The sequence below is a fragment of the Patagioenas fasciata genome, chromosome 2, assembly GCF_037038585.1.
Source record: "Patagioenas fasciata isolate bPatFas1 chromosome 2, bPatFas1.hap1, whole genome shotgun sequence".
In the NCBI taxonomy this organism is placed as follows: domain Eukaryota; kingdom Metazoa; phylum Chordata; class Aves; order Columbiformes; family Columbidae; genus Patagioenas; species Patagioenas fasciata.
The window spans coordinates 46,567,294-46,592,865 of record NC_092521.1 but is presented as its reverse complement, the minus strand read 5'-3'; the positions used below and the strand labels follow the sequence as shown (position 1 = coordinate 46,592,865).

The following is a 25,572-nucleotide window of genomic DNA, read 5'->3' as shown; positions in this document are numbered from 1 at the left end:
GCTTACTTGGATCAACAGTGTCTGAATAAAGGAGGAAAATACTATATTTGCACCTTAAAAAATGATGTTCCTGTATCAAAATCCTGACACGATCCTCTCCATGCCATGTACAGCAAAGCTATGCACACTCTGCTGCCCCTCCCATGGAAATGATCCCGCACAGCTGAAACACTGATACAGGATCTGAGAAGCACATATAAATGAATACACCCAACTTCTTGGCATGACGCAGAGCAGGCGAATGTAATGCTCAATCCCGTGGGAAGGTTCAAAGCAACAATTTATCTCATTTTATTATCCTCTGCCTACCTGTCAACCTGCTGAAGGCTGCTCCTGGCCACCCAGATGCTCCAACAATTCCCACAGACAGTTTATCAGGAGGCACTTGTTGTCCACCACCCTGAGTTATGCAAGGCTAGCTCAATGATGGTTGCTTCCCAGTGGAATATGCTGTGTACCTACTCAGGTCTGGATTTATGGTCTCTAAAGTAGAGCCCAACATATAGTACAGGGAAATGACATCTCATCACACCGTAACAGTCGCATGATGAAATGTTCATGCGTGACATTTTGCACAACAAAATCTCCTCATGGAGAAAATGATGAATAGTCCCTGATGGAAGAAAAACAGATTTACCAGAAAGCTCCAGAAAGAAATACTATTTTGTCCCAATGGAGGCTTTCAGATCCTCCAAGATGGCAGCTCAAGGACATGCATTCCCTTTTCTAAGAGAGCCACAGGACAGAAGACCCCGACCAGGAGTGGTGTGTCAGTGCCCAGGTGTTTGTGACCAGTTGCATCCACTTGTGACTCAGTTTCTACCCAACCTTGAGATGCATGCATTCTGGAGTCTCCCCTGCGGGTAACCTTCCAAGCTCAGGGCAACCACAACCACTTCTTGCGTTTTCCTGGCAGGATCCTGCTCAGGGACCCATGTCTTTAAAAGTATTCATCACATGCAGTAAGATCTTACTTGGCCCCCACTGTCCCAGATGTTGAACCTTTCACTATTTTCTTTCTTGGTCTCAGCACTTACCCTAACCTCCACTTCTGACCAACACGTTTTTTAAAGGAAACAAAGGGTTTTTTCTTCCTGCTAGGTCTTGAAGCCATTCCAGAAGATGAATTAAAATGTGATATTTCCTTCTGAAAATTCTACATGGAAGAGGTATGTGCCCATATTTCATCATATTAGAACAGCACTTTTGATATACTTTAGTTCACTCAGATAAATTGAAACCTTCAGAATTGCACTGCTGTAGATTGTTTTACTTTTTCCTTTGAAATACTTCAGTATTCGCAAACAAAAGGTTTTGTTTACAAGAGAGTCTAGCACATACGTAAAGCACTAAACATAAAGCAGAAGAGAGTGGAAGGATCTGTCCAGTGCTTACCACCAGGAAAAAAGCTTAAAAAATCCTGTCTTTCTCAGAAGAGATATACCTTGTACGGGTATCTGAAGATAAGTCTGAAACTTCCAACATGCCAAACCTCCTGTATTCCCAAGTACAGCCTGTAGCAGCACAAATGTCCAAGTGGTATTACATTAATGTACCCAGGCTGCCTAAGTAAAGCTCAGGTGTCGCTGTCAAGGACCACAAGAAGGTTCTGAGCTCATCTTTAATGGACAGCCCACTCAGATAACACATCATCAGGGTGCTGAGGGCACCAATAGGGTTCAATGACCCTGACCGGCCCCCCAACACCACTTGCCCATGGGTGCATGAGCCCTATTTCAGCTGAGGCCTGGGCGCCCAGATCTGGCCTGTACAGACCCCATGTAGGTACACTGTGGCACATCTTCAAGTCCTGTCTTTGGCCTTGTCTCCTGGATAGACTTCAGACACATGTTGAGGCCTGTCCTCATGGAGCTACCAGCCCCTCCACACCCTGGCATAGAGGCGGGAATGTTGCTGTCTGAGCAAGGAGAGCATCCCAGCCTTTCCTTCAGTTCTGCACATCCCTATCGGTACCCTGAGAAAAGAGGCACTTGGAGATACCTTGCCAGAGCTTAACGTTCTCATCACGAATGTAGTCATTCAAGTACCAGGAAATCAGTGTTTTACTGTCGACACCTTTTCCATGTTGGACAGAAAGGAATACAATGTATAATATTTTCTCAGGATGGGCAATAAAAGCCCACTGTAGAATGTAGTCACCACTGGGCAAAAAAATACAGAAGGAAACACAGGAATAAATCCACATAAGTCAAGTAGCACCAAAGACTGGTTTCTCCAACCAGGCAGAAATGTTGTTCTCCTAGACCCTCCCCATGGATCAGCTCCCAAGGAATGGAAATGGCAGACTCACAGGCAATACTTCTGTAAAATTGGCACAGATCACTTACTTCATAAATCTATACACAGAAGATGAAATTGGAATGTAGATCTGAAAAAAAAATCCTTAAATAGATTTGGACTAAATTTATGTTAATTTTCTTTTGCTTTCTATAATAACAGTAGTTTAATATTTTCAGAAAAATTGCTGTGAAAAATGTGTTGTGATGCCTAATCATAATGACCAGAAAAATTCACTCCATATGAGCACTCACACCAGAAATTTTGTTCTGTCTCCTCAAAGACTTTCTGTGGATTTAGAAAGCATCTAGCCAGGAAACAGACGCAAAACTGTGTTTCTTAAAATTGAATATGGAGCTGAATATCCTAGCACAAGCAGCTGCTATTTTAATCAAGCAGTGTCAAAATTCATGGTCTAAACCACGTTCACACAGAATCACAAATAATTCACAGATCACACACTAGTACATGGTCATGGACTGCTGACAAACAGGATGAAAGGTTGGGTTCATTTAAATCACTAGCCATGTCAGGACTGCAGGATTTGATGTCTACAGTAGAGTATATTAATTATGATTAATCACAAACACTTAAAGTATACAAAACTAAGTATCCTCAACTGGCCTGCATCTTTTGTTGAAGAAGTTAATTTTGCAGACAGTGTTCTTCATTAAAGTATCGTTTTCCATTAGTTAGGTGAAGGGAAGCGAGGACTGAAACACAGTCCGCACAAATGAAACTAGGACTCCCTGTGCTAATAATCATGTCTTGGATCAGGTTCTGGTGGACACTGAATTCAAGAAGGGAATGAAACTGAAATGGACAGGGATGGGTTGGGTCAGGTTGGAGGGGATGTGGCAGAAGAGACCAAGACTGGAGGAAGAGATGGCAAAATCTGCAGACACAGCAGCAAAGACTGATCCAGAGCCCCAAGTCCTGCACTCTTCACACTCCCCTGCTGTCAGCACATCTGGGTGCAAACCTGTGCTGCTTACACCACTTGGTTCCCCAGGCATAGAGCCTCCTCTGTCACCAGCAACCACCTGAATTCAAAAGGCAGAGATGCGTACAGAAGGTCTACAAAGCCAGCCCACATGATGCACTGTTTCTCAGCGTATCCTGAAAAGACAGTTTCACCTCCAAGTCTATGAAAACGCTGAGAAGATGTGGGGCTCTCAGAAGTTACAGACTGCCATTATGAGAAGCTGCAGTGTGCATCTCTTCTGGCACCTCTTTATTTATGGTGGCGAAGTCCTTAAACAGCTGACCATGACACTTCCAAACTACCCATCTTGCTGAAAGTTCAGTTCCATGAACACCAGAGACCTGCAGAAGCTGCCACTGCAAGAAACGTTTCTGCCCTTTCTCGTCCCAGGTCCCATCACTCCTTGTGATGGCTGATGCATGCATGCAGCCAAGTAATCAACAAGCAAGAAACCACACTGGTTTTTTAAGGTGCATTGAATTTAACCCAGATGTGTTCCCCACTAAGCTTCCCTGCCTGGCCTCACAAATTGGAGTTAGCGGGAGTGCGAGGCCATGAGAAGGGAAGGACTGATGTACCAGCAGCAGCACAGGCTTGCATCAGCTTCTACAACCTCAATACACAATATCATACCCTTTAAATGGGTCTAACCCAGTGTTGCTGTGCTCCTGCTCTTCTTGCAGCCCAGGCAATCCAAGTCTCTCTTTGTGTAAGCACAGTTTCCCTGGCACCCCTCAGTGAACCCTTTTCAAAGCAATAATCTGGTGGAAAAATAAACCAGAAAACAAGAGAGTATATTTCCACTTTGTTTTAATGCCCTGAGCAGGCTCACCCGTGATTTCCAGCGCTGATATGAAGGAGGAGACAGGACCATGGGATGGGGTTTGAGTGGAAAGGAACATGAACCAACAGCAACAGCTTAATCTAGTGTGTGGCCATGCAGGAGATGAAGCTGCCTTACGAATGAACTGGGTGACAGTGAACAAGACCTCTGACTGCAAGAGGTTGCTTCACTTCTGGAGTTTGTGTAGGGAGAGGCTGGGGGGCTGCAGGAGCAAATGGGATATCTCACAGTTAAGGCAGCTGTGCCCTGAGCTGGAGAACGTGATCCTGTCCTTGCCTTTGCCACAGGATTTTACTGTAGTGCTAGACAAATCCCTTAAGATATTTTTTCCACAGTTACCTGTTTCCCCTGTTCTGAGAACACTGATTGTGTGTGTTTCATTTCTGGAGAGCCTGTTCTGATCCCTGTGTCTGATATGCAGGAGCACTCTGTGCTCGCTGCTGTAACTGAAGCAGCTGGGAGAGGCAGTTTGGAAAGCGGGGTGTGAGGGGTCTTGAAATGGGCACCCCAAAATAAAGGATACCTTTGACTTCAACCTCCTTGCACCTCCATTCCTCATCTGCAAAATGGGAACGATGACAGACTACACTCCTCACAAAGAGGATAGTGCAAAAACACTGTAACATGTCAATGAAGCAACTGGCCCCTGTTCTTAGGAACACTATGAAGGAAACCTTGTGAAAAAATGGTCTTCATAAGATTTTAGTGGCATGTGATGGACAGGATCTGCTTGCTGAACAACGGAGAAAACAAAATAGCGTGAGGAGAAATTCAGCACAGTCCCTTCTGTGCACTGACATGTGACAAAGAATAGTGTGTGATATCATTAGAGATTGTATCTTAATGCTTATGCAAACAGAGGCCAAATTAAGGTTGCAGAAGCAGCTTAATTCTCACATTTCCTAACTCGAGAGGGGTTGGTATCGCCGTCTGTCTCATGCTCTTTCCAAGCTTGGTGCAAGTCCCTCGTGTGTGATCCACCCCAGGTCTGACAGGCAGCCAGCGCCTTCTTTACCCTGTAGCTGCTTCAGCATCTCAGGATCACCCAGGCAGTCGCTCTGGAGTCCCAAGTCTACCCAGCCCATGGCAGGAGCTGCAGGAGCTCTCCTTACCCCCCTCCTCCTCCTGCCGCATTTCCTTCCCGCCGGCAGTTTGAGGCTAAGCCACTAGATGGGGTGCGGGGTGCTCGGCTCCCCCCTCCCCCGGGAGAAGCATTTCAATCATCTTTTGGCTTCAGGTTTTGCAGCCAACCAACAAACCAAAATAGGTGAAACACAGCACAAAAAAAAAAAAAAAAAGGACATAGCCAGCTTCCTCCCAAGCAGTTAACTTCTGCTTGTTCCTCGTGTTCAGAGCGAAAGGGAAGAAATCAAACAGAGTGTGCAAACCCTGTCGAATGCTCGGCGCATCAATCCTGGCGGGTGCTGAGCCCCCCCGGCTCCCGCTGCCTGCCACGAGCACGGTGGGTGCTCAGGCCCTGGCACGGGTATCAGTCATACCTGCTTTGCCTCATCTTGTCTCAGCTCCCCGAACCCAGACTGCGCGGGGATCAGCCAGTGAATTCTCTGGCAGTCCGCACACATCTGCTTTTCTACTCTGCGTGCCAGTCCCAGCGAAATACAGCAGGCACGGTTCCCTTCCCCACCAACACGCCTCCAAATCTCTCTCCCTCTTCTCTCTTAATAATGATCTGGAAGCTGGGTAAAACAACATGCTCTCTTTTGACAAAGAGTGTGCTTCCTCATTACAGGGGTAAAGAAGGGGAAAGAGGACGTGAGGAAACTGTGATTAAAAAGAACACCCAACAACAACCAACCAAACAAACAAACAGAAAAAAACAAATTACAGAATTACAGGGAAAAAAAGAATCCTTTCTAAAATAGTTATTCCTTTCCAATGGAAACACAGCACTTTACTCAAGGTTAATCCCAAAGCAAACTGCATTAAGGTGGCCGTATTACAGCTCTCTTCTTGTAGCCCTAAAGAATGATTTTTTGGGAAGGCATGCAGAAGCTGAAGGGTGCCTATTCCATCACGGATGTGCAAAGGGACCTGTATGAACCTGCATCCACACCTCTGCCAAATTACATTTTCTCTCACTCTTTCCCAACTGCTTACAAGAACTGTCCGCCTCAAAGCATCATCCATTCCAGTAACACTACTTACTATTAAACCTGTTAATAAAATACAGCCGAGCACCCCTGTCCAATATCCAGCTTCTTCCAGCCCCCCAAGAAAATACAGATACCCTGGATCTCCTACACAGCATCTTCTCATGACCTTCTCATCTCCTGCAGACTCCTTCTTCATGGCCAAGAGAAAGAGAGGAAAAAGCCAGGATCATTTTGAAGTCAAGTCTTTTCTTTTGCTTGGCTACCATGGGTAGAGAAAGTCCTCCTTGCACTCAGTGGAGGAAGACTACCTGAGGGCAGATGCTGGGGATGCTCCTAACACGGGGCAGCAACACTGAGAGGGCTGAGCACATCCTCAGTTCTTCTCTTTACTCCAGCAATGGGAGAACTTGCATTTTTCAGCTTGTCACAGCTGGTGCTGCACAGGCCTATAGTTGTGAACTGGGAGATGAGCATGGCGAGAGAGATTTGTGCTGCCCAACAGCATGTCCTGTCACATAGCCTGCATGTGAAAACTCAAGTTTCATTCCTGATGAACTTGGATTTTCACGAAGAGAAACACATGATAAAAAACGTGGCAGAAAAAGAAACATAAAGGAAATAAAATTAAAGAATGAACTTGAGTAGTTTTGTTGGGGGTTTTTTTGTTTGGTTGGTCGGTTTGTTTTAGTTTGTTTTTTTTTTTTTTAATTCATTGTGACACTGACAAAATGCATAGTGCATCATTACTGGACATTAATACAGACTGATCCTGCCTGAGGAGTTTGCAGTCTTCCTGTAAATTAATAAAGACGGAACATAATCCCAAATGCAGTGCAGTTGATCATATATATTCATAAGGACACTGCTGATCCACATCTGGTTAAAATAAATGTGTTTTTACACAAATTAGGTTACCACTGATACAGTTTTGATTCATACTACAGAGCACGAATAGATGATCAAAGCAATTGCTTTGGTTTAGCACAGTGCTTGTGAAAGTCACCACTTAACAGCTGGGCTGCGGTAATTGCTTCTAGTCTCTTACAATTACAAAAAGCCACTAGCTTAAACTACCTTAAAGCACTGATTAGATTGTTTAAAATAGCACATTTTACCTTACATTTGTAACCACCTAGGAACATGAGCACTAACAGGCATTGTGCCTCAACTAGTGGGTGCTACCTTGAAGAAAAGTAGATATGCTGGATTTCTTGCAATCCTTTGACCACAAAAAAATTACAAAAGATTTAGACTCAAAACACCCCAGAGATGACAAACAAACAATAATAGCAACTACTTGCAAAATGGGCTGGTAAAATCAGCCTACTTCTTATGCCAGTTTACCTCATTTGCACAGTACAAAAGCACGGAAATTTTGCGCTTACTATACATATCCCAAGAAGTAGTGTGGTGTTTTTAGTAGAGAAATACCTTTGTTAAAATTCTGTAAATTCCTTAAAACCAAACTTTAGACAACTCCATTTGATTAGCTATATATAGACTTTGAAATGTTAGGTCCTCTGATGGATTTTGCTTACTGACATAAATAAGTACTTTCTGGTGTTCTGCAATACATAGAACCTCTGAGTGATTACACAAACCTGTTTGGGACACTTGGTGAGCTCAATGCCACTGGGAGTTCACAAACTCATTCCTATTGCGCTACCAGGGTACATAAACATAGTTTTGATAAACATGAGAACTAAGCATTTTTGCAAAAATCTTGTCTTCAAATCACATTACAAATCTTTCGGGATTTGTTATTTGCTCCCTTCTCCACAGCAGAAGTGCTGATAATCCAAAACACTTTCAAAAATTTCAATCCAGACCAGTAAATCCAAGATGCTACATATTCTTGATGCCCCTTCAATTTACTTTCTTCAATTTACTTTCAATTTACTTTTAATTTTCAACCATAAGATCAAAACCTCCCATTTAAAAATAATCAGTTGAATCACAAAGCTCTGTCTTAATATACTAAATGCGCAAGATCAGAGATAAGATTGTTGGCGACACTGCTAATGTAAGTCTGCAGCAACTTCCCTGAAACACTCAGAATTAGGTACTCAGTTTGGCTTTATTTAGACACACGACAAAGGGCAGTATTTTTGTTGCACTCTGCGGGGACAGTCTCAGGGTAGAACTATGAGTACCAAAATTGTCATGATATGGTATAGTGATACCTGACCTAACTTCATTCTGCTGACTGAGCCGAAACCAGTGTACTTTCAGGTCCTCTTTTGTTCCAAAGGTCCTAGTTGCTCCAGGACCCAGTTCAGCAAGTGCTGTATCCACTGGTCGCAGGACACATTAAAAAGGCATATAGAAATGATCAACAAACTGGTAAATCAAGTACTTCTTCCCTTTTTTTTTAGTATCTGTGGGTTGCAGACAACCACAAATCACTTTAAAGTAGAAACCACTCAAGATGAATTCCAGCTGTGGACCCACTGGGCAGCCCTGGTATCTGCCCTCCTTGTCCAAACATACAACCTCCAGCAAACCCAACTAAGCAAAATCAGACACTCCCTCACCCTTTCTGCACCCTCCAATGGGGTTCCTTACACCTAGAAATGGCGTGTACTTCAGTGCTACCTCTCCAGCCTTGCTTGTGCCAAGAAAAAGACACTTTCCCCCCCTGGCCATGCACCTGTGGGCAGCTCCAGCACCCTACTGCTACATAACCCCCGCAGCACCCCGCAAAGCCTCTGAACATCAGGGGAAATGCAGAGCTCTCAAGAGCTCTCTGATTTCAGAAGCAGAGGCAAGTAACAGTGGTGTCGTACAGTTAAATGGCCAACCCTGGAAGAATTTTTTTTGGTGAAAATCAATAGAAGGTGATAGATCAATAGCAGTTTTCTGTATAAAAACATGTCGCCCTGAAACAGTGAGTTTAGCATAATTCAAACAAATTCTTCTAGTATTTAAAGATGTATCTTCACTCCGGTTGAGCCCTACTCTTTTGTGCCATGTAAAGCCAGAGGACTTTTTCCTAAGGAATCAATTATTTTCTGTGAGGACAATGAATTATTTTCCAATATTGAAAGTTTCCAATGAAAGCCCTCGAGTAGCAGCAACTGCTTCACGTGGGCACCAGCACTATTTTACCTGGAGGTACACCCCTTTCAACAGCAGCCCTGCCTCCCTGAGAGGCCAGGCTGTTAAAATCAAGCAGTTGGGTGAAGCCAAATCACAGCTTCAGGAAAAACGACGCTATGGCAGGGCTTTACTGCTGTTGTAAATCCCTGCAGTTAAGAAAAATCAAACTTCTGAGCATGGAAATATGATCATTTATTGGAGCTGCACTGGAAACAGCCTAAGAGCTGACAGGAGGACAGTGGCTCCAACCTTGCAGGGTGAAATGCGTCCCAGTGCAAAAACCCCTGAAACACCCTGCACAAGACTTAAGTTAGAGACTTGAGCACTGTATAAATCTTTACATGGGACACCAATGCCCTGGACGACTCTTTCTGTCCTGGAGCTGAAGTTAATGTGAGCCAGTAAATGCCCAGATGATTCCAGTGTCTATGATTCTGCTGAATAAAACAAAGTTTAAACGAGCCTGTGCAGACATGAGTGGTAATACAGCTGGGAGACAAGGACTGCACAGGGACTAGCCAGAAAGCTGGGATTTGGACACCACAGATCATCCAGCTCTGTGCCACTAGCTGCCACAGTGCTTGAAATAATTGTAGTTCTCTGGAGAGAGTGTACAGATAAACTATGTCCTACGGTAATGCGCTGTCATATAGAGCTGTTTACAGGCAGTACTTAGTAAACTACTTAAGCATGTATTTAAACACACTGCTGAACATCAGTGCGATTAATACTTTGCTGAATTAGAGATATGATATGAATACATTTTTCTGCTGTTGTAATTTTTCATTATATACAATTATAAGCTGGTCATAAGGATTTTCCTTCAGTTTTGCAACCAGCAAATGAGTTAATTTGGGAGTCGAATTCTGCCTTAGTTATGCCTGCACAATGCCTTTCACATGCATGAGGGCAGAAGACTGTTCCGTTACCTTTAATTGGACTTATTTTTTGTTAGTCTTTAACGATTCATCTAGGAAAACAAAACCTGGTTCTTTCTCTCTGATCTGGCAGCTCTTTGACATTCACTTCACGTCCTTTCAATCAGAAAAGTATTTTTTACATATGGTATGTGTGTTTGTTAAGGCTGTGCAAATACACCAGCTGTAATTCTTGACCAGCAAGAAAGCAGCTGCTCATGAGTACAGATCAGAGCCCTGCGCTCTGCATGTAAAACCTGGGGGGAGGGAGGCAGAGAGAAGAAACGTGGCTCTTGCATCACTTATCATCATAATTCAATTTAAATCTATGTTAATGATTTCTAACAACATAATTTGCCAAGCCTTCCCATCTGAAAGTGATGCAAGTGTATCTCTCTCTCACTTTTCCCCTTTCCTGCTTAACCCTAGGGAGATGCATTTTACCATCTCCTACTTTCAAGTTTTGGAGTCAAACCTTCTTTTTTTTTTTTTTAAATAATTAGAACTCAAAGCACTGGCTTACTCATATACATTAAGGTGCTGGTTATTGTCATCACTGCAGAACAGTTGTTCCACTCACACCTATTTAGTTTTTACTCACAAGGAAATGAGCATGATTTAATAGTTTTAGATCTAGCCATCTCAGAGTTAAAGACTTCCTCCCCACCCACAAAATTATGTCCATTAAATACACCATCTACTTGTAAAAAACTGGGAAATTTTGAAATGATTCAGTCACAGATATTTGTTACTGCAAACAGCAGGCTTGCATCAGGCACTGGAAGCTCTGGGTGTTTGCTGGGCTCAGGGAGCACCTGGGTAGGCTTACCTGGGTTCATGGAAAACAGATGTTCCCACCGTGGAAAAGATCCCGATTCCCTTTTAGTGTCCCCCTCACTACCTCCCAAGAAGCCGGAGTGGGTTCTCTCATGCCCAGTGGTTGGGGTGCCAGGGCTGCTCCCACGCCTCACCACTCACGTGCCGTTCACATGACGCAGGTGAGCTCGGGGCATCACAGATGGAAACCAGCCACCCCCTCCCTGCCACAAATACAGCCCAGCTTATTTCACACACTGCTTCCTGCAGGTGCCACAGACAAGACCACCCATGTCCGGTTTTTGCCCCAGTCCACTGACTTCTTTTTTTTTTTTGAGCCTGAGGATGATCTCTTCACAAACAGCAGGGACACAGCCACAGGGCAAGGTGACGTAGCTCCTACTACAGCTGCCTTTGTTGCTCGTGCCCGGCGAATAGCAGAGGGCATCACTCGTCTAGACTGACGGGAAGGCCTATGTTAAAGCAATTAATTCATCTGCCCCAAAAGACTGAGGCCAGGCCAGAATTTCTACCTTTCCTAGGGCTGAGGCTGATGTTAAGCAATGGGATTTCCGCCATTTCCCACGGGATATTATTCCACAACCTAATAGATCTCAATGTCAGGAAGTTTGTTCCTGGTATTCAGCCATAATTCATATCCATGAATTATGAGCTACTGTCGACATCACACCCATTGAGGCATTCCTAGAGCCTGCTTCATTTAAAATTATATGCTCTAGTTATGCAGGGTTTCTGTGTACTAGGGCAAAATGCTTTTTCTGCAGGTTAATTCATTACTATTCAATTTGTTAACACTTTTTTGCTCGGTGTGAACAGTCATTCTGCAGTTGCATACCCTATAGTAGCACAATCCCCATGTGGGAGTCGAATCACAATACATAAATATGACAAAACAAGATACCAAAACCCATCCCTGTAAAGACATATTAGTCTGTTCCTGCAGATACTCCAGTCTTCAGTTAAATGAAAGCAGTAGCTCATACAACACCTGGTATGAGACAGAAAGCTTAGAAAAAGCCTCTCTCAAGTCTGTAATAAATTTTATTTCTGTCTTAAACAGAGGGAAGGTATGGGAGTAGGGGAGCCAGTAGGGAAGGGGGAAAGGATGAAGAAGGGAGGGGAGAAAAAAACTTAATCAAGCTGTGAGGAAACAGAGGAAAATTGACAAGAGAATGATTCCCTGCAAAGAGTCACTACAACGCAGGAAGGACAGACAACAGCAAATAAACCTGAGGATGCAAAATGCACACTAATAGCACTTACAAAACTGAGAAAGCTGAGGCAGGCTTCTGATATCTGTATTGCAAATAATTGTGCACAAAACACTTCTTGGGAGGAAACTGCCTTTTGTTTTAGGAACATTTGAGAGGAGAAAGTTTATAAACTATATACCAATTTCTCAAAAAAAGTGTAAGGATTTTTATGAGAATTTCTTATGATAACGTTTTGCTCAGCTAGCGGTCCTTTGCCATCCTGTTTGCAACCCATTTGTACATAAATAAAATAACACATTAGATATTGAAAAAAGGGAGCGCTTTCTAAAGTAAGCAACTAGAAACACACCAGAGTTCATTTTCATCTCCATACATGCCTACCTCCCATTAAGGCTACATAAATCCCAGAGTAACTAGATGAGAATAAACACATAAATTTTACCTGAAATCATCTAAGAAACAGAAAGCCATGGTTGCAGTGAGTACTAAATTCACACAATGCCACATAATTTTGCATGGAAGTTATTCCAGATGGTTGATTTTTTAGAGACAGTGGCCAAATAGCGTTAATGGACCTACACAAACAGATCTGCTGAGAACACTTTTGATGATATTTCCTTTCACTAGAAATTAGGTGACTTTACTGAAATCTGTATCTAGCCAGGTGAGACACTTGCTTTGGACAGAAGACAGGACAACGCAGCTCTCAGTTCCTACTGGACCAGGATATGTGTGTTCATAGCAGACACACAATGTTCATAGGCTGAGATGGCTCAAAATGTTGCACATCCTTCAGAACGGCAATAAGCCTGAGGATCTATGCTCTGCTGATCACCAGGGTTTACCTGTGAAGTCACAGCAGCTTGTTATTTGTAGCTATGCAGTTTCCGGTTTGCAGTGAGCCTTGCCAAGCTGGACAAAACTCTCTTTGGTGGTGCTGTGAAATACCCGTTGAGACGTATGTGAGGGACTCCTAAGTTAAAAAATTTTACTCTGACTGAAGCAAAGCAGGGACTTGAACCTAAACTGCCTGCTTCTTCCCCAACCCGCAAGAGATGTTGAGATGAAAAGGGACATTCTGATACAACTCTGGTTTTGCAAAAACATTTGAAGGAAATTGTTTTCATTTTGCCTTGGAACAAAGCTGTAGAATTTGCTGCAAAATGGAACTGTCATCCTCAAGCCATCTGTAAAGATACGTAACCCAAGCTGAAATATGAGACAGGAAAAGGTAAGTTCTGCGAAACAGGAGGAAGGTTTCAAGTCAAAGGTTCTAATGTATTTGTAAGGATACAGCAGGGAGCAGCATCTCCAGGAACCAGCAGCTTTCATTGTAAGACATCTCTGCAGAAGCCTGACATCAGCATCTGCTGTGGAAATGGCACTGATCGTCTATAATTCATCTTTCACCTGTTGCCTTCTTACTCAGAGCCAGTCACGGCTCAGCTTTCCACTGTCTCAGTGCCCTGCCTAAGGATGTCTCGGAACAAGGTTGTGTCCTGCTCTCTTGTGCCACTCGGGTTTTCAACCACAAACAGTCCTGGCTGAGCACAGGCAAGGAACAGGACATTTAGGTAACACTTCTGGATTCTACCTAAAAGTAACTGTTTGCCAGTGTAGTTTCTGAGGATGAAGGTGGGTAGATTCAGGGATCTTCGTATATGCAGAAGAAAACGAACAGCCTGGTATCCAGAGACATGGGTATTCAAAAGTCCGTAAGAAAGGGCAGAAAGTAGCCAAGAGAAGCTGAAACACTGTTGATGGCTTCAGCACAAACAGACTGGATGCAGTGGCGAGACCGGCCATTTCAAAGACACAGCATAGCAAGATTTAAAGGGACTGGAAATACAGGGGAAAAAAAAAAGCTATCCAGAATCAAAGACATCACGCTTACAAAGAAGGTACAAAGTATAGAGGTTATCACAAAACACACACACCGTCAAGTAACACCTGTGTAAAAGCAGAAGCTAATAACATTGTAATCAAAGAGAAAAATGCACAGAAAAAGGGCTGACATTTCTTGAAAGTTATCTCAAATGGCAGCGCAGAAGAAAGCAATATTCAACACACAAATACAGCATTCACTGTGAGAACATGCTACATTTTCACTCCTCCTTAGAGCTCTGTCTTGCTCTTAGATACGCAGGCGCGCACCATTAATGGCACTTGCATGGTTGAATTCCCTTGCATCACTCTCAGAATAGGAGTTGTGGCTAACCTCTGGTATGTCACACGTAAAAAAAGACTCTTTGCTATATTTCTGTTTCTTACTTCTATGTGCTCACTTCCCTATATGTGTAAAACGTGGCTTATTGGCAATGTGTCTGACCACCTTGAATTAATCTCTTAAATCCAGGCTTAAAGTTGGATAGTCATACCAATCAGTCACCTTTTCTGTGGATGAGTCCCTCTTCTTTTGTGACAATATTTTCCTGGTTTTGAACCTCTTTAAAGGGTCTAACTATAAGGACGGAAAACCCGGATGGAATTTATTTTTAAAATTAGTGATTTTGTTTAAGAAAGAGGATACACATAAGCATGTGCATAAGTGTACATGTACTTGTACAATTTCTACATATATCTACCACATTTATTAAACCTGTCTAGTGGTTAATATGAAGGTTTCTGCTTAGCAAGACGCTAAAGCTTGCTCAAGCTTTTCAATGCAGTGCTGAAACCATCCTTGACACAGCACTGAAGCAGAAGCTGCAGCATCCCAGGCTGCTGGATAAATGGAGAAAAAGAGATGAAATTCATCAGTGCTGCCAAGAAGTGTGCATCAAGATGTTTTTTTGATTAACGTAAGTGTGCACTGTCCTCACAAGTGACAAAAGAAAATGGGAAGAAATTATATGTGGCACATGTAAAGAGAACCTGTCCATCTGACTCAACTCACTTTTTGGAAACACCACTTCTTTCATTCAGTTACCAAATGATTTGGGTTAAATTGACAGAGGAAACCTTTGTTTCTAACACACTATTATTCTTCTAAAAAGCAAAAGCTCTACAGTGGATTGATTTATTTACTTAAACAACGTAACATTTCCAAAGGCACATTATGTGCTAGGCATCTAGTGGTACTTAAGCCTTTGAAAATTTCTCCCAAGAACCTCTCATGTGAGAATATAAATCATACTGTTTGTCTTGTAAGTAACCAGCCTGGAAAAGAGAAAACTGGATAGAGCATTCCAACACATGAAGGACCAAGAAGTGTTTGGTGACTCCAAAGCCACTTCAGAAAAACAGAGAAACAGGAGTTTGTTAGTAATTTGCCCCGGAAGGACAAAGTATCATCCTGTATGGGAAAGGCTGATACAACTGAGCACCTTGGAACTGTCACAGAAAACAAAAAACAAAATATAACCTGTTCCAGCAGAGGTGATGTAGGCTGGGGAGTGGAGTGACCCAGGGTCTCTTATGCTGACTGTCACATGAAGCAAACCATTCTACCTTCCTTTTACTTGACTTTCCTGTGGATAAAATACATCAGCAATGATGCTGAAAGGGTTTCTAGAACCACTAGTATGCCTAAGTGCTGGCTGACATTCAAAATGAATGATGGAAGACCACTGCAAAGGAGGCTGCACTGTCATAGAATATATTCAAGGGAAATTTTAAAAAGTCAAGATGACAGAAATAAAAAGATGTATTCAGACCAGACTACCTGCAGTGGAGACCACATCATGTAAAAATGAAAGCACAGCGAACCTGGGAAAGGAAGGAACAGGTGGATTGCCTTTATCAGAGCATTGAGGATGAAAAGGTTACCAGCTGCTTGTTATGATCAGTGAGTCAGAGGAAAACAAATAAATGACAGCTCCCTGATATTGTGTGATTGCTGCTGGCATGAAGGAGAGGGATGGAGAAGGAAATCAAAGTGCCTCATTTTGTCCTTACACATTGACCAAACACAGCAGACTTAAATATACCTAGCAAAGGGCAGGAAGGTCAAGATAATTAAAATAAGACTAAGGGATAACTAGGTAAAGAGGTAACCAGAAATTAGGTGCTGATCATTCCAACTAAACTCTCCAGTCTGGCAACCTTCTGGACATTTCCCTGTCTTTCATAACCAAATATATCACCTGTGTCATTCTTCTCATTGGACAGTGATGTTGGCTTTTACAATGGACAGAAGTCCAAACCCAGTGCAAGCCCTAAGCATAAATGCATTATTGCATTTATTGCTAAGGCCAGCCCTCAGGAATCCCAGACCCTAGAGGCAGGAGAGAAAGTCTGGAGAAAAGAAGCCTCTCCCTTGTTCCAGGAGGATCAGGTTATAGATCATTTAGGCAAACTGGACACCCATAAATCCATGGGCTCCAACAGGATGCATCCACAAGTGCTGAGAGAGCTGGCAGATGTTATTGCAAAGCCACTCTTCCATCATCTTTGAAAGGTCATGGTGAACAAGAGACGTGTCTGAGGACTGGAGGAAAGCAAATGTCATTTCAGTCTTCAAAAAGGGCAAGAAAGGTGATGGAGCAACTCATTCTGGATATTGTCTCTAAGAATGTGGAGGAAAAGAAAGTTATAAGGAATAGTCAACATGGATTCATCAAGGGGAAATCATGCTGTACCAATGTGATAGCCTTCTATGACAGCAAGACTGGCTGGATAGATAAGGGGAGAGCAGTGGATGTTGTCCACCTTGACTTCATCAAGGCCTTTGGCATTGTCTCCCATAACATCCTCATAAGTAAGCTCAGAAAGTGCAGATTGGATGAGTGGACAGTGGGATGGATTGAGAACTAGCTGCATTACAGAGCTCATAGGGTTGTGATCAGCAGTGCAGTCTAGTTGGAGGCCTGTAGCTAGCCGTGTTCCCCAGGGGTCATACTGGGTCCAACATATTCATCAATGACCTGGATGAGGAGACTGAGTGCACCCTCAGCAAGTTTGCTGATGATACCAAACTGGGAGGAGTGGCTGATGCACCAGAAGGCTGTGCTGCCATCCAGTGAGACCTGGACAGGCTGGAGAGCTGAGTGGAGATGAATCTAATGAAGTTCCACAAAGGCAAGTGTAGCATCCTGTACCTGGGGAGGAATAACCCCAGGCACCAGTACAGGCTGAGGACTGACTTGCTGGAAAGCAGCATTGCAGAGAAGGACCTGGGAGTCACGGTGCACAATAAGTTAACCATGAACCAGTAATGTGCCCTGTGGCCAAGAAGGCCAATGGCACCTGGGGTGCATTAGGGTGAGTGTGACCAGCAGGTCAAGGGAGGTTATCCTCGCCCGCTACTCTGCCCTGATGAGGTTGCATCTGGACTATTGCACCCAGTTCTGGGCTCCCCAGTTCAAGAAAGATGAGGAACTACTGGAGAATCAAGTGGAGAGCTACAAAGATGATTAACGGACTGAAGCACCTTTCTCACAAAGAAAGGTTGAGAGAGCTGGTTCTGGTTCAGCCTGGAGAAGATTGAGAGGGGACCTTATCAACGCTTCTAAATATCTCAAGGGTGGGTGTCAAGAGGATGGGACCAGACTTCTTTCAGTGGTGCCCAACAATAGGATGAGGGGCAATGGGCACAGACTGAAGCACTGGAGGTTCCATCTGAATATGAGGAGAAACTTCTTTACTTTGAGAGTGCCAGAGCACTGGAACAGGCTGCCCAGGGAGGTTGGGCAGTCTCCCTGTCTGAAGACATTCAAGACCTGCCTGAACACATTCCTGTGCCATCTGCTCTGGGTGAACCTGCTTTAGTGGGTGGGTTGGACCAGATAATCTCCAGAGGTCCCTTCCAACTCCAACTATTCTGTGATTCTGTGATTCTCTGGAGACATTCAAAGCTTGACCAGGAGTGATCCTATGCAGCCTGCTCTAGGTGAACCTGCTTTAGCAAGGCGGTTGGACTAAATGATCTCCAGAGGTTCCTTCCAGCACCAACCATTCTGTGATTTTGTGATTGCCCATACATGTATTTGCTACTATTTTGATGCCCCATGGACCCTCTCTACAGTTTACCAAGATACGTGGTTAATGAGGGAGGTTAAGAAATGTTACAATTAGCATCTTATTGAAAAGCAAAATACCAATATGAAAAAAAGGTCTGCTGTAGCTGCAGTATCACATGGATGGAACACACCATGTAAGAGTTCAGTAACATTTCTAATGTTTTACCCTTTTGTGCTTTTGAGAGAAAGGAATTTTGCATTGAAAGGAGGATTTGCTGTATACCTAGAAATCTGTAAGACACAATTTCTCTCCTATTCATTGCTTCTAATCAGACAGATGGATACATTGCTATGGAAAAACTACCAAAAAAAATATAAAACAATGACTGCATCATTTTTATTTATTTCTTGCATTCTCTGTTCACACAGCAAGAAATTTAATTCCAGTTGGATCAGTCTCTTGTGATATTTTTTTCTTTCATTTAATATATTTTTTAAATGCTTAGAGGCGTTATGACAGAAAAGCATGTATTTTTTGCCCCGGTTTATACCCATCATCCTTACCATTACAACAAGACAAAAGCATTAAAGTAAAATTAATCATGTCAAAAGATTTTAGCAAAAAACAAGGGAGACCATGCATAAAGCATCACTTTGTCTAGTGTGAAGTCATGCTCTGATTAAAAACATATAATGAAAGTGAAAGTAATACATCATTGCCTTAGCAGTAGGGTTTTTGGGAGAGCTGTGCAATTCTGAACACACAAAAATCTTTATGGGCTCTGGATTTTGAAACGTGCAATAATTATAGAATAATTCTAACAAACAAAACATTGTTTCACTTCCTTAAAGTTTAATTAATCTTAAACATTGCAGTTAAAATGAACAACCCAAGGAGTTCTACGATTAAACAAGGACTCCTGGCAAGGCTGTAGCTGGCAATTAAAACCAAAGCTGCAGTGGCTGGTTCTGAGCAGTGAGGCATGAGGTGGTGACACAGGGACCCCCCCGACTGCCCCACATCCAGCAAGTAGTTATGAAGATTCTGAAATATCATGGAATAATGAAACCTCATTAATAGAGCAGAACTTTGGCTGTTACTAAGGACTGTCAAACACCCATCAGCTGTTCAGTTTGTGTCACCAGGCAGCGGTAGCCTGTTGCTGCTACGTGACACAGGTAGTACCCAGTTAAAAAATAAACTGGTGTTTGTGTGTGTGTAGGCAAGCCTGAAAAGAAACCACACAGCGAAGATCTGCTTGCTGTACTTTACCATACAGTCTATAAAAGCCTCTACTTCACTCAGGCACAACTGTGCAATAAGCAATGTTTCAAATTAAACAGCAACGTGCACATTATGAATCTCACATTAGCATTGTGCCCACACCAAGTAAAATTAGGTGGCAGAAAATGTTTGTAAAATGCCACTTACTTTCTCCTTTCTTTCTTGACTCTGTCTCTATTCTTTCTTGCCAACATCGAAAAAATAATTCTCTGAGAAATACCAGACAGGAAAAATACACAGTAATACTAGACTGTGAAAAATGTACCGATCTCTTGAGCCATAGCATTCTTGCCTATAGATGATGACATTAAAAAATTGGAAATGGGTGCATACTTCCCCTCCTCTTCTGGATCTATGAACAAGGCAAGTTGTTTTCCTGATACCTTTAGAATTACTGCCATTAGTACTGATGCATTTGGTGCTTTGGGTAGCCAGGCAGAGAGAGGTGGGCAGTATCCCCTGCCAATAGATCTAGTCTTGTAGCGGGAACAAAATGGGATTGCTACTCCGCTGAGCTGTCATACTCGATAGCTTGTGCTGTTCCACCTGCAACTGTCTTCAGAGCTCCAGCTGCAGTGCCATGGCTTGCAGTTTCTGATGGCTGATCTTCTGCTGTTCTTATGCATCACACAAGGCAGGACACAGAGCCACAAGCAACTGAGTGGCTGCACTCTCCACTCCAAGAAGGAAGAAGGCAACAGGCAAGCAGCTCCCCCTCAAATGGGTTTGTAGGCTCTGCTGAGTAACTTCTGGGGTTCCTCTCAGTGGAGGGGGACAAGAGCAGGTTCAGTCTCCCCTCATCTATCTCCTTCTATTGTCCTGCCACTGCACCCAGGACTAAGTGTCTGCAAGCTTCTTTCATGCTTCCCCTATGCTCAAATGCCACTGGTACAGTGAGCAGAAAATGACTAATGTAGACGGGTTTGGAGGAGGGAAAGGGGAATTTCTGTGCACAGTCACATTGGATCAGAAAGCCTCTAAGCACAAAGCCTGGCTTTTTGTTGGTATGTGGGGGAGTTGCAATAAGGTCTCTCCAGAGCCTTCTCCACATTGAACAACCCCAACTGTCTTTGCCTCTCCTCCTACAAGAGGTGTTCCAGCCCTCTGGTCATTTTGTGGCCTCTTCTGGCCCCTCTCCACAAGGTCCATGTCTTTCCTGTGTTGAGGGCTCCAGAGCTGGATGCATAACTCTTGGTGGGGTCTCACCAGAGCAGAGCAGAGGGGCAGAATCGCCTCCCTTGTCCTGCTGGTCATGTTCCTTTTGGTGCAGCTCAGGATATATCACAGAATTACAGAATCACAGAATGTTACAGATTGGAAGGGACCTCAAAAGATCAACTAGTCCAATCCCCCTACTGGAGCAGGAACACCTAGATGAGGTTACACAGGAAGGCGTCCAGGTGGGTTTTGAATGTCTCCAGAGTAGTAGACTGCACAACCTCCCTGGGCACCCTGTTCCAGTGCTCTGTCACCCTCACTATGAAGAAGTTTCTTCTCAAATTTAAATGGAACCTCTTGTGTTCCAGTTTGCACCCATTGCCCCTTGTCATCATTGGTTATCACCGAGAAGAGCCTGGCTCCATCCTTGTGACACTCACCCTTTATATATTTGTAAGCATTAACAAGGTCACCCCTCAGTCTCCTCTTCTCCAAGCTAAAGAGCCCCAGCTCCCTCAGCCTTTCCTCCTAAGGGAGATGCTCCACTCCCTTGATCATCTTTGTTACCCTGCACTGGACTCTCTCCAGCAGTTTCCTGTCCTTCTGGGACTGAGGGGCCCAGAACTGGACACAATATTCCAGGTGTGGTCTCACCAGGGCAGAGTACAAGGGGGACGAGAACCTCTCTCGACCTACTAACCAACCCCCTTCTAATACACCCCAGGATGCCATTGGCCTTCCTGGCCACAAGGGCACAGTGCTGGCTCATGGTCATCCTGCTGTCCACCAGGACCCCAGGTCCCTTTCCCCTATGCTGCTCTCTAATAGGTCATTCCCCAATGTATACAATCAGCTTTCTGGGCTGCAAGCACACATCGTCAGCTCATGTCCAGCTTTTAATCCACCTGTACCCCCAAGTCCTTCTCAGCAAGGATGCTCTCAACCCCTTCTCCCCCCAGCCTGTATTGGTACTGGGCGTTGCTCCAACCCAGGTGCAGAATCTTGCACTTGGCCTTGTTGAACCTCATGAGATTCGCATGGGCCCGCTTCTCACGCTTGTCCAGCTCTCTCTGGATGGAATCCTGTTCTTCAGGGGTGTCAACTGCACCACTCAGTTTGGTGTCAACTTGCTGAGGGCGCACTTGATCCCACTGTCTATGTCACTGATTAAGATATTAAGCTGTCTGGTACCAGTACAGACTCAGGAGGGACGTATGTTTGCTAGTACACGAGGAAATTAAATAGACCTAAGGTGATAGTAAGATAGAGCAACCTAAAATACCAGACTACAAGGACTGAGATTCTTCCCATCTTAGAAACTCATGAACAGGACATGGTTTTTGCTCACTAGGGAGCAAACTCCTCATTTGCACTGATGAGATGGGGGTGAACTGCAACCTTAGGACTGACAGTACCGTCTAAACAAGTGAAAAAGAAACAAAACAATTCCTCCTCTTTCACTGCTGATTGTATATCTCTGATAAGAATAAACTGACCAATTATTTTCCAAAACTGTGGACTGGGAGAGAGATAAAAGGGTAAAAGAAGGAAATAAATGTCCTTCTTCCTAAATCGCAAAAAGTACATGTAAAATAAAGATAGAACGATGTCCTTAAATTCCCACACACCGTAAATGTCATAGTATGTTCATGACTGCACTGAACTAGCACCATGTTATAAGGAGATTAGTTTGTGGTCCTCCCTAAAACTGCTCGGTCACAGTTCTTCAAGTCCCTCTGCTCCTATGCTGCAGAGTCCTTCAACATTTTATGGAAAGGACAGGACAGCAGTTCTACTCCAACTTGTCTCTACTTCCTACCCTTTTTTAAATTAAGTTAGAAAATAGAGCAGTGGATGCTTTAAACTCCTATTTCAACTAAAAAAAAAAAAAAATCGTTGCTACCAGTCAGTAAGTAGTAATAATATTTTCTAACAAATCATGCTTGCTAACATTTAGTCTTTTTCAGTGTGAATAGACAAGCATTCCCCTCCGCATTCCCTGAACAGTAGTCCAGGACAAAAGGGCATCTTTTTCTAGTGGGTATTGTAAGACTTGTGTTATGAAAGGCTTATGTATTTGACAGCCATTGTCTCAGCCAACATTGAGACAGATCCTGGGACCTCCAGGACTTTGAGTGCTGAGAACCAAGAGCTTGAACATGAGCTTGCTGTAACAGAAGCATTATCTTTTAATCACAGCACAGAAGGTTATGTGCAGCAACCAGACTGGAACGAGAATTTTTGTTTACTATTTGTTAGAGGTAATAAAGACTACATTCTTTTGATAAAATCACATAAAATCATTCAGAAAAATCTTTCAACAACACCACAGAACGTGGTGTTATGCAAATACTAGTGATGGACTTCTTAGCAGAGCATTTAGGTATCACGTCACCGGGTCCAGTTTCCCACAGTCTTGGGGACAGCATCACAATGTAAGTAACCAATAACTGTGTAAATTTAATTCTTAAAAAATCTGACCTATCTACAGATATGTAAGGTTCAGAATAGAGTTTTTTACTTTAATTATGTGGAGAGTTCAGATCTTGAAGCATAAGATACATTTCTTCTGTCTCTCCTGGTGAGTCACTGGAGTAGACACAACAAATTCAAAAAACCTGAACATTTCTACCTTACATAATATCACTGATTTTTCACTGATTTACCATATTCATAAATTTCTTAGAAGCAGAATACAGACATGAGTATTATATCTCATTACTTCGAAAAATCTGAAGCATAGTATATTCCCTAATACAGATGCTGTACAGTTTTCTAATGTACAGTTCATACCACTATTCATACAACTATTAGTCCAGGGCATCTATACCTAAGCAGTCTTTATGTTGCAGTGCTTTGAGAAAGGCTCCTAAATTTTCCATGGGAGAAAGCACTTTGCAAAGGCATCATTTCAAGTCCTGCATCACAGCAGTCTTTTTAATTCTTTTTCATCCTAACCTGTGCAAATAATACTGAAGTGGCTGTATCCCATTAGAGGGCTATGGATAAGAGATGAAGAACAGAACTCTCTAAAATGTATTTTACTGGGGAAAAAAAACCAAACACATCTATTAGGAAATCCAGGTTTTACCAGTTGTCCAGTTTCAGAAGTATGGCTTTGATTCATGGATCAAAATTGCTCATTTATTATTTTATCTATACTGCTTTGGGCGATTTTGACAGTTAAAATTTGGTTTTATTGACCAATACAGCCAGTTTAGCCACAAGGGGACTAATGTACACACAGCCTGCTGCACTCAAGAAGCTATGATTTGATTCCATGACCAACCCAGACTGGGAATCGCAACCAACATAAGTTCCAAATCTCTACGCTCGAGGCAAAATACTTACTCTAAAACACAATCAACCTTTAAAAGAAGGTGGGAAATAATTTTGTGATAGGAGCCTCTGTGCACCATTTGCTGTAGCTGATATATTCCACCAAGGCTTCTGTCAGCAATGGATGCAGAGCAGTACAGAGAAAACATTTCTTTAATGATTGTGGACAACAGATAAAGCTGGAAGAAGGAAATGAAAATGCAAAAGGTGTCCTCTAGTACTGTGGCTTAACAGTGATCTGACTCGGAGAAAACTGTCTCAAATATTGTCTTTTTTTTTCTTCCTAAACCAGATTTTATTCATATGTACATAAATATGCATGCATTCATGTCACAGTAAGAAAGACTTACAAGCTGACTTAAAAAACTTACTGGAATGATTTTAAGCCAATGTTAATTTAGGCCTATCCTATTATAAAATTAGCATCTTCTACAATCTCAATTTATTGCTCCATTGTGAAGCCCCTTGTGATACATAAACAAATCTCTGAAGAGAAACAAATCAATAAAGTGTCTAATTTGATTAACCATGTTTTTAAATTCATCAAGACAACTGTACCAAAATAAACCACTTACTTGTCAGTATTTTCCACGTCTTCTTTTCATCATCATAATATTGAACCAAATTGCTGGGTAGCCGGTCAGGTCCGGGAGGCAATCCTCCAACCAATAACAGCATTTTCTTATTGGAGCGAATTCTTCACCCAAAACAAGAGGAAAGATGAACAACCACATTACTGAGGAGTATTTTTAGTGGCAACAAAATCATAACCATCAAAAGAATGTTCACTGCTTGCAGTTTCCTATTTCATTTTTTTGTGTTTCTTTCCCCAATCATGTCTCAACAATTTTTTGAACCAAGCAGAAAAATGATCAGAAAAGCTGCATATCTCTCTACTCATGGAATAATAAGCTTCCTTTATGCAATTTGTTAGAGGTTCATTCTAGAACGACCTTTTTCTTATATTATCCCTTTAAATCATCACTCTTTACAGCTGAATACACATGAAATGCTCTGGAGTTGTACTAAGGTTAAGCATTAAAGTTGCATGTCAAAAATCGTATTAGTCAAAATCATTATTATAAGCCATTCTACACTCAAAGAACCTTGAAAAAATTAAGGTTATGCAGAGAGTTTGTGAGCCAACTCTTTAATCACACACTGAACTTCAGATATATTGTTTAGTACAATTAGCAGCACTGGGCTAATGGCTATGGGTTAAATGCTACTTACAAGCACTTTTGTTTGTTTAATTTAGTCCAGACTCTTGCTTTCACTCTCCCCCCCCAAGCTTCCCCTCCTTCTCTTTGCTCTCCCCCTGTGCACCACTGGCTATAGCAACACCAATTGGTAAAAATGAGACTGTGATGTTGTTGTGAGCCTCCCCAGAGTGGAGCCCTGCCAATGCTTGCCACTGATCCAGCGGCATGAACCTGCTCAACTGTGCAAAGTCACTCTAATTCCCTCCCTCTGTTTTTCTACCTTCTCCCCCAGGGGGCAACCACTGAAAGGAGTGACTACCCACCCATCAAGAGCTGGCAATTCGCTGCTATTAACCGTGACCGTGATTCCCAATCTGCCT

The 25,572-nt window shown here is 42.9% G+C and overlaps 1 protein-coding gene across 4 annotated transcripts in view; it reads right to left on the bottom strand.

Annotated features, from left to right (window-relative positions):
• KLHL14 (kelch like family member 14) overlaps positions 1-25,572 on the bottom strand; it is a 66,857-nt gene that overhangs the window by 23,619 nt on the left and 17,666 nt on the right. For all 4 annotated transcript variants that reach the window (XM_071804158.1, XM_065832388.2, XM_065832389.2 and 1 more), the window contains exon 3: positions 24,566-24,687. In XM_071804158.1, coding sequence (XP_071660259.1) covers positions 24,566-24,687 — 122 coding nt within the window. The remainder of the gene's footprint in view (positions 1-24,565; positions 24,688-25,572) is intronic.